A 10,725-nucleotide genomic window follows, 5' to 3' on the forward strand; every position below is an offset into this window, starting at 1 on the left:
TGTTAATATTTGTAGAATGTCCGTCGTTGGCCACAGTGAAGATCACGGAGAGATAAAGACATTAACAAGTTGATTAGGTTTTAAATCCCGGAGAGAAATAGACATTAACAAGTTGAACTGTAAATATTTGTTTAATGTCCGTCATTAGCTGTTGGCCACAGTGAAAAACCATGGAGAGACAGAGACATTAACGGGTTGATTAGGTTTTAATACACAGTACATAATAACCATTGGTTTGAAAACCAACGGTTGATTGTGCTCATATATATATATATATATATATATCACGCATATCCCCTCAGATTTTTTCTCTCTGCTTTCTCTCTCTATGCTCCCACTAAGTGCACTTTTTAAAAAGTGACGCCCGTAGACTTTTTAACAAGAGACATTTTCAAAAAGTATGAGAGCGTTTTAGAGTGCCCATGAAAGAGAAAAAAGCAGGGGACTATTTTTAGACTATAGCATATATATATATATATAGAAAACATCTAGGGACGTCCCTAGATTTCAAATCTGGGGACGTTTTTAAATCTAAAACTGGGATCATCATCCGAGTAGATCGATTATATAAACACGACATTTTTACGTTTCATGATCATGAAAACATCGAAGCGGTTTCAATGTTTATAATGATAAGCTGTCGATTTTATCGACGCACTATGATATCCTGATAAATCGGGATATCCCCATATGAGTTTCTATATATAAAGCACGCCAGGACCGTTCGGTGACTGTTTTGGAGCTCGAACTCTCTCATCTTGTTCCTGTGCTCGTAGTCTTCAGGTTTGTCTTGAATTTGATTCTCTGGTTTTCTTCTCGTTCTTCTGCTTTGCTTTCTTAGTGTTCTGGTTTCTTATGCTCGCCTCTTAATCAAAACAAAAGTTTGCACTTTTCTTGGAATATTTATGGTGTTCATGTTTGTTTCTTTCTCAATGTGGAATTTTGATTGATTTTGCAAACGTTAATTAAACCTCTGTTTACTGTGTCAGGCTCGATGTCTCTTGTAATCTTTTTTTTTTTTTCAACAATTTAAGTGTAATTTTTCAAAATTTTCTGGAAAATTTCATTTTTTTCCCCGGCAAAATTTAAAATTTAGCATGAGTCTATAGAATTATCCTGGTGGTGGCTCATCTGGTTTGTGTTTTTATGAAGCCTTGATCCCTCCATCGCATGTTCATTTGGAGCATTGGTCTCTCTCCATCGCATGCTTGTGAGGTGTTTGTTGTTTTGGTTCTAAAGCTTATGATTGTTTTATGACTATTTTTTCTTATTGAGATTGAGATGTAGATGAATGCTGGTATGCCAGGGAATTGGTTAAAATGACACATTTTTAGAAGTTAGAAATGTTTGTGTTTTTTAATTGTGCAGACAAAGTTGTTTGACGAAATGTCTTTGAGACAATGAACTTTGTTTAAGGGTGGCTTGTTATCTGAGGTTTGCTCTCATTCTTCTTGTTTTTCTAGGTGCTGTTGTTTGATGATGTTACTGGAGACTATAATAACTGCTAGTTTGTGTGACTTACATGTGGTCTGGGGCAGTGAGTACTTGTCGTAGAGTCGGTGTTTTGCATTTGCTGCGACGAGTGAACTTCTCGCCTGGTTTACAATTATGTGACAGAGGTAACTACCTTTCTTTTTAATTTCTTGCCTGTCGTATTTTCAATGAAAATTTTCTTTTACTGGGATTTGTGATTATAAGATTTTAAATATTGGTAGTTATTAAGCTCTGTTTTGGTATAGTATGATAAAGCATATGATTTTCTAATTATGATAACAATAATATGTGTATTACCTCTTTGGTTTAGAATGGAATCATTTCCTTTTTTATTAGCATTTCTGGTGGTCATGTGTTCATTTGATTTAAGTAGTTCAGCACTTTGTTAACAGGATGGTTTCCTGCAGTCTTTCGCGCCTATACAAAATTCTCTATTATTGAGGAGGTTGATGATGACCGTGACCATGGTAGCTGGACGTATGAAAAGAGTGCTCTGCCAATGACACTAGCAAAAAGTTTAGCGTGCCTTCCTGATGAATCCAGCACTTCCATCAAAAAGAAAAAGATGAGCCGAATGGAACTCAAGAGAGCAATTGAACTCCGCATCAAGAAAAGAGTCAAGGTGCAATATTCACATGGAAAATTTCATGACCTTATGGAGAAAGTGATTGCTAATGCCAGCACTCTGCAGGATGCATATGATATCGTTCGACTAAATTCTAATGTTGATATTGGATCAGAAAGAGAGGATCTTTCCTTTGCTTCTATGGCTGAACAGCTTGCTAGTGGTAAATTTGATGTGAATGCAAATTCCATATGCTTGTGTTTCAAAGAACGAAAAAAAAGAATGCCTTGTCCTTCCAAGGTTGAAGTTGAAGGTCATTGAGGAAGCAATCAGGGTGGTACTTGAGATAGTTTATAGGCCATTCTTCTCAAAGATCTCTCACGGTTGCCGAAGTGGTAGGGGCCATCTATCAGCTTTGAGGTATGTTTGCAAAGAGATAAATAAACCCGATTGGTGTTTCACTATATGCATGAATAAAGAGGCTGATGACAGTGTCATCTCTAAGCTCATATCTACAATGGAGGAAAGGATCATAGACAACAACTTATTTTCTTTTATTCGTTGTTTATTTCATGCTCGTGTACTTAATTTGACATTTGGATGCATCCCAAAAGGCCATGGTCTTCTCCAAGAAGGGGTTCTCTCTCCGATTCTGATGAATATATATCTTGACATGCTTGACCGGGAATTCTTTGCTATATGCATGAGGCATGAAGGACTTGGTCTGCATGCTGGTGTTTCTAAGGGTGGGCAACACTCAATGCTGCGGAGTTGGATTCGTAGACAAAGGGACAGTGCTGATAGTGGCAAAGAACTGATAAATGGCTCAGATGTAAGAATATATGCTTGTAGATATATGGACGAGATCTTTGTAGCTGTTTCAGGTTCTAAAGATGTTGCATTGAGTGTGAAAACCGACATCACAAATTACCTGAGGCTCTCTCTTAATCTAGATGTGATAGACTACACAGACATTTTACCGATGCGTGATAGGTCTTGTGTGCAGTTTCTTGGTACCATGGTTCGTGTGACTGCTGAAGAAAGTGAAGCAGAGAAAGCAGTGCACAAGTTGAAGGATAAAGTACGGCTATTTGCTTCTCAGAAGAAAGAAATATGGGATGCTGGGACAGTTAGGGTAGGTCAAAAGTGGCTGGCTTATGGTTTAAAGAGAATAAAAGAATCAGAGATCAAGCAGCTTAAGCTCAGTACTCAATTATTGGATCATGTTGCCCAGTTCCGCAAGGATGGAATGAAGACAGATCACTGGTTTAAGTCCTTGCTCAAGATTTGGTTGCAAGATATCAATGCCAGAGCTGAAGCTAATGAGGGGATGGTTCTATCTAAATACATCACTGAGCCAGCACTTCCATCAGAACTGAGAGAATCATTTTATGATTTTCAAATGCAGGCTGAGAAATATATTTCCTCTGAAACAACCGCCACTCTTGCATTGCTTTGCAAGTCAAGCAATATTGCAAGTACAAGCATGAAGAAGGATAATACTGTGACCAAGATGGAGGCACCTATCAGCTTTATAGCAAAGATCCTCAACCGTTATGGTTTAATCAACCTCGAGGGATTTCCCAGGCATGTTTCTACACTAATTTTACAAGATGATGATCTAATCATAGCTTGGTTTTCAGGTCTTGTTTGTAGGTGGTTAAAATGGTATTCTGAATATGATAATTTCGGAGACATTAAGATAATGATATCCGAATGTGTGAGGATATCATGCATCCGAACTCTAGCAGCTAAGTACCGGATACATGAATCTTTAATAGAGAAGCAGTTTGATTCAGAATTGAGTAGCATTCCAATGACTGAAGAACTAGAGACCGAAATGGCATCAATAACATCCAGTGCTGAAAATCAAGATGAGGGTTTGATGTATGGGATTTCATACAGTGGCCTCTGTGTGCTATCACTGTATAGAGTAAAAGTTCCATCTCGGGTGTTCAACTGCTTTGTGTTTGGATGCTGTGTTTCATGTCCAAGCATGTACACTCTACTAGTGAAGGAGAGGCAGAAGTTTCCAGGTTGGAAAACAGGATTCTCAGCAGCCATCCACCCAAGCTTGAACGGAAGACGAATCGGCTTGTGCAATCAGCATGTTAAGGATTTGTACATGGGTCATATATCTCTTCAGTCCATAGAGTTTGGTGCATTGAACAAATGAGTCCTCAATATGTCAAGACAAGTTTCAGCTGCAATTCATCAACACCATTACATTTGTTATACACTATTCAACTCAGATTGGAAGATGAAGGTAATCTTCCTCCATTTTGCATTCACCATTCAGCACTAACTCACAAACTACAAAGCAGTCTTTACACTGATGATGAGATGAGACTTGCAATCAAGTATATTTACAGAAAAAGCTTTTCTTGTTAGCATTGACTTTGTTAGCTCGCCATTAAGGTAAAACTTAAGTTCATAACATGTCACATTTTTGCAGCACTAGTGTGATGATAAGTTCTTGTGAAGTAGGAGAGAGCATGCAAGCACTATTATGATTAGGACATTCAGGTTATTTCTTGATTCTGTGAGAAGGCATGCTGTGCTTTGTAAAGGTCACACAATGAAGAACCAACTGAAGGCATACTCTTGTTAGTGCAAAGAATTAGCATTGAAACTAATGAGATCGACGAATGGCATCGTTTTGACGGCCTCACCGTTGTTCCCGTGGTCCCTCTAACGACGAACTCTGGCAACCTGCTTCTCTGTTTCAGATGCTATTCTTGTTAAATCAAATTTGTTCTTCAAGTTGCTTTTGGTGACTTGTATCTGTTAAAGTTAGAGAATTTCATCACTAGTGTGTTTTTGAGATGATTAAGCTTCTAAGTATATATATATATATATAAGTACTTGGCCTTCTTGGCTTGTAAATTCTCTAGTTTATTAGTGTTAACATGAAATGTTCTTCTTTAGACAGCATTTAGTTTATTAGTTGTTAATAATGAATGAAATTATATAGATTTATGAGAAATGTTATCTGCAAGTTAGATGGGATGGTCTGTATTTACTCTGTTGTCCAATCTGGTCTAAAATTATTTGAGATTTCTTGTATTTACTTGTAATTATAAAATCAGATATGATTTTAAAATTGGAAGTTTATGTTAGTTTGGTTGAGCATTCATTTACATCTTTCATGGTATTATTACATAGACTACGAGATATGTCTATTTTATATATAAAAAAGGATATTTTTTTCAATAAAAAAATTCATTAACCAAGACAAAAATTTTAAAATATTACTTATTTAATTTAATTAACCTTAAAAGGTTGTAGTTACTCAAAAATATGTTATTTACTGTAGTTAACAATTAAAACATGAAAGACAGACAAATCTTTTAACAACCAGCGAATAACACTTTTTAACAAAAGCATTAAATTATAAATACAAAAACAAGAAAGTTATGATGCTTGTGCATTAAGTATATGTTTTAGAAGAAACTATATACTTCATGTATTTTCTGTTATTACTGAATTCCTGCCAACATTGAAAAGTTTTTTTCGTCAAGATGAGCGGATAAACTGTTAAAAAATGTAAAGATATGCATAAATCTCGGCGAAGCAAGTGAGGACAGTACTTACGCACACATAGATGCTAAGACTATCTACACAACCATTACTCACACTCACAAAAATGTGTCTTCACTTGAGATTGGAACTCTTATTATTTATGAAAACTTTTTTAACTAAGATCCAAATACTAACCGATCACTTGATTATTTGGTTACAGTTGCAACTGTGAAGTGTTACCAAAATTATATATTAAGAGGTAAAAGACCTGAAAAACCTGTCAAGACGTTAAATGTATAAGTTAATAGTGTCTTTTGAATTAAAAAAAAATTATTTTTAGGTGTTATTGAAGGAGATCAAACATTCTATTCAAGAAAAGATCATGAACAGAAAATTCCAGAAACTTGATTTTAAATTCTAAATGTAGCAATCACATCACTAGTGATAAAAAGATTTATTTATTTATTTATTTATTTATTTCACAACTTCATTAGAGCTTTTCTTCATAAGTTGAATTTGAAGATAGAAAATTATAGTCAAAAGCAAATGAAAAAATTATAAGAAAAATGTAAAGAGAAATGCCATATCTTTGATAATTTAGAAAAATAATCCAATAAATTTAGTTTCGTGGTAACTATCACAGAACCAAGATGTGGCTCAATCTTGACCATGAGTTTATAATTTATGACTTTTATTATTTATTTATTATATAATATATGGATAGATTGGTAATTACATTAAAAAATTACTAATTTTTGTTTTAAAAATCACTAAATTAAGGCAATCCAACAGATGAGAATGAACTACTTGATTCCGTGATAACTACCACGAAACCGAGTTCATGGAATCATTTCTCTGAAAATTATATTTTTAGTGTAAATAAAACTTAAAAATGCTTAGCACATGCTTAAAAAAAAGAGTTTAAAAATTAGAGAAAATAAATTCCATTAAATTGTAGGATAAATTTTGATAATATAATAATGAAAAATGGTGATTAACAATGTCAAAGAAATCTTCTCAAAGTTGTTGAGATTATTAATCAAATAAAAAAGTCTTGGTGATGTTGTTCTAAAAAAGATCTTGGAAAAAAAAAAAATTTTAAAAGCATATGTCAAAGTTTGAACAATCTTTTTCTTCTTAAAATGGACAATTGTAGAATTTTTCTTTAGAAAATAAAGCTTTGATAGTTTTGGCATTTATGATATGGACATTTGAACTACAAGTGCTACAATTACTAGAATAAAGAAAAAAAAAAAGATGGTGATTAGATTGGCATAAATTCAATGTTGTGATAAACTTATGAATGCTGCAATTTTGGCAAATTGTATTAATTTCTATTTTTTTAAGAAATATAATACCCGAATTGGTTCTTTTACTTTTGTTATCTTCTTTTTTAGTCCTTGTACTAAAAAATGCTTCAAGTTGGTACCTCTAATTTGAAAATGAGTTCACTTAATCCTTCTACTCTTGAAAATGGGTCAACTAGTTCCTATATTTTCAAGAGTAGAGGAACTAGTTGGAAAAAGATTAAGTAAAGGGATTAGTTTAGAGCATATTTGTGTAGAAGAACCAAAAAAGAAGAGAAAGAAAGATAGAGGGACTAATTCAAGTATTATATCTTTTAAAAACAGTTTGGAAAGTTTCCACTTTACTTGAACTTGTGCATGCAGATATATATGAACCAACTCAAACTCCATCATTGAGTAACAAATAAAACTAATTCAAAGATGATTTTAACTTTATTTTTTCAAACAAAAGTTTAATGTTGTAGAGGAATCCTCAAAGGTTGAGGAAAACTAAGCTCTTAATACAAAGAGTACAGTGTTGACATGATATATATTTAGAGGAATCCAACATACATAATGTATACTATATATGAATCCAAAGAATAGTCAAGCTCATTGAAAATACAAATTAACTCTTAACATGGATCACATGGAAATGATTAAGTAGGGGGTGAGCAAAACCGGGTACCCGACCCGGTTTTTAAAACCGGATCAGTCATCTGGGTTTTTCGGATCGTCAAAAAGCTTGACCAGATCTCGATCCCGGTTTAAAACCCGGATACTAAAAAAATCGGGTACCGGTTTAAAGCCGGATCGGATATCGGATATCCGGATCCAAATTAAGTTTCATCTACTCCATGGATTTTTATATATAACAACATCAACATTCATAAAAAAACAAATATGGAAACTTAGAAACTTATAAAAGAGAATTAAAAGCCTTATATTATTCTCCCACAAAAAAATTCGAAAAATAATAAAAGAGTTTCACCGATCTTAGACATAAAGATTTTGAAATTTTTTTCCTTTTACTTTTTAACCCTATAAGAGTTTAAATTTATTAATATATATATATATAATAATGTAACTATATAAGTAACTCTTTAAGTATTTAAACAAGGGATTTTTAATCTACTTACGTCCTTGTAAAATTTTAAATTTATTAATATATATATATATATATAATAAATTTAAATTTTATATGGTCTAAAAAAGTAAAAAGATATCTTAGAGGGTTTAAATGAGGGATTTGGAAAAATTTAAACTAAAGGGGTTTAAATGAGGGATTTGGATCTTTTTTTACTTTTTAAAACCATATAAAAATTTAAATTTATTATATCTAATTATATATCTATATCTAATTATATATATATATATATATATATATATATATATATATATATATATATATAAAAATGAATATATTAAAAACCGGATCGGATTCGGATACCCGGTTTTTAATTTCTCCCGCCCCGTATCCGATCCGATTTTCACCTTAAAAATTCGGACCGGATACCCGACCCTCTTTTTCGGATCGGGTACCCAAAAAATTCGGGTAAAAAAACCGGATATCGGATCGGATCATCGGATCCGGATTTTTTTGCTTACCCCTATGATTAAGTGTTTAGATTTGACAATGTAACAAAGGGATTAATAAGGAATGGGATGATACTGGGATGTACAGTAATTTTAAAAATAGTATTACAGGACTTAGCATTTCTACTAATTTTTTAATCGTCTCTTTACTTTTTTATCTTCTGCAGACACGGTGATCACATGCTTTCGTTTTGAATTAAATAATTATTTACATTAATATATAATAACTAACAGTAATTCTCATATATTAAAGATTATTATTAATGAAAAAAATTAAACTAATATTATTATGGTTTTTTATGATTTAATTTATAAAAAATAATTAAATTATAACATGATTGATCCAAATAATAGAGACCTACTTAAGTAAATAGTTTTGAGTTCTAATTTTAAAAAAATACAAAAAAAAAAAATCTTATTTGTTTATATATCCCTAAATTATTATTATTAATGATTTATTTTATTGTAATGATCATAAGATACTATACTATTTATTATCTTTACATTATGTAATAGAAAGAGAGGAGGAGAAAAATCCTATAGATCACAATAATGGACCAATAAATCACTGAGGCTAACAATCCTAGCTCCAGTGGTTCCTAGTTTCCTACAAGTGAGTGTTGGTCAACCTTGTTATGCTGATGAATAAATACCATCATCACCATTATATTTATATTATAATTATTATCTACATATACATGCATATATATCTAGATAAAGACCATGTTATCTAAAAACGTGCGTGGACTTAAAATCTATGAACATTCGTGTTGAATCATTGGATATTAATTTGGGCACTGTTACTAATACTGTTCATCTATATGTTTAGCAATGCACAACATGTCTTCAAACACTCTATCAAAATAAATAAAACAACGAAACAATAACTAAAATAATTTTAATTTTTTTTGGACAAAATAATAAACCTATATACATAAAGGGTGTACGTATGAGTTAAAATTTAATGATCCAACCTGCACACCATCATTTGGCGACACAAGATAATTAAAACAATTTCATAGTTCACTAAAAATTAAAATTCACATTTTAAAAAAAAAATTATAAATCAAGATTAAACATTGTCTAATCTGCATCAAATATATTTATCAAATTATACATAATAATAATAATAATAATAATAATAATAATAATATCACTAACACCATACATATAAAACATGGTGAAAACCATCAATCAACAACACAAATTCTATGAACAAAAGATTTTAGTCACCCACCAATTTTCAACAATTTTTATTTTATAGAGTAATAATATTATTTAAAAAAAAATCATTATGATGACTAGTCTACCCTTAGTAAATTCAAAAGTACACCAACCGTACATGTACTGAAAACCAATCACTAGGTCCCACGTTTACAATTAGCCGCCCAACAAAACCCCCGGCCAGAGTCTTCGAGAAGGCGACACGTCCCACGACGGCGTTACGCAGCACTCGCATGGGCCGGTGCAACTGGGACCCACCTCAACGTCAGCCTCGTTTGCTGACGTGGCCCATCATACACCACTCACTCCCTTCCTCTTTTTAAACCTTAATTAAACTCACACTAATCCAACTAACTTACCAGAAAAATCAAAACTCTTAAATATTTATTTTTATAAAATTATTATTATTATTATTATTATTATAAATAAAAACAAAGTCTAGCATCCATCACTCATAAATTTTTCATATGGTCACGTGTTATGACTGATTTTCATTTTGGTCATTGAATTTCAATTTATATCTCAGGCCAAGTTTAAATATCATGATAGTCAAAAATACCACGTTGCTTTATTTTAATATTTTTTCTCATCCAAGCTGAAGAAAGCACATTATTAGCATGCTGACTCAGTTTGTTTAATCCGAAAAATAAAATAAATGATGTGGTATTTCCGATTGTCACGTCATTTAAATTGGACCAGAAAAACCCCAAATGAGCTCCCGTTAAAAACAAATCAATATATAATGATCAAAATGATATAAATTAAAATACAATCACAAAAATAAAAATCAGCCATAACACAGTCACCACATGAAAATATTTACCTCTCATTGAAAACAACAATAATGATGGATCCGGTAGTCCGTATATTGAACTATTAATTCACAGTCTGTGACAGACATTTAACACGAGTGTCTTTATAAAAATAATAATAATAATATTTAATAAATAAAAACAAGTTAGCAAATCGAAGTCCAAACAAACGCGCACACGAAATTGCCATGAAAAATAAAAATATACAAAAATTTATAAAAAAATT

General features: G+C 32.1%; 1 protein-coding gene across 1 annotated transcript; it reads left to right on the forward strand.

Moving 5' to 3' along the window:
- The first annotated feature begins 733 nt into the window (after positions 1-733).
- LOC120279623 (nuclear intron maturase 4, mitochondrial-like) lies at positions 734-4,957 on the forward strand. Its single transcript, XM_039286547.1, is given in 4 exon segments — positions 734-783; positions 1,464-1,619; positions 1,887-2,308; positions 2,310-4,957. Coding segments are annotated over 3 exon segments (2,445 nt in total). The 5' UTR covers positions 734-783; positions 1,464-1,522; the 3' UTR covers positions 4,236-4,957.
- Positions 4,958-10,725: the final 5,768 nt, after the last annotated feature.

Source organism: Dioscorea cayenensis, chromosome 16 (genome assembly GCF_009730915.1).
Source record: "Dioscorea cayenensis subsp. rotundata cultivar TDr96_F1 chromosome 16, TDr96_F1_v2_PseudoChromosome.rev07_lg8_w22 25.fasta, whole genome shotgun sequence".
NCBI classification, from domain to species: domain Eukaryota; kingdom Viridiplantae; phylum Streptophyta; class Magnoliopsida; order Dioscoreales; family Dioscoreaceae; genus Dioscorea; species Dioscorea cayenensis.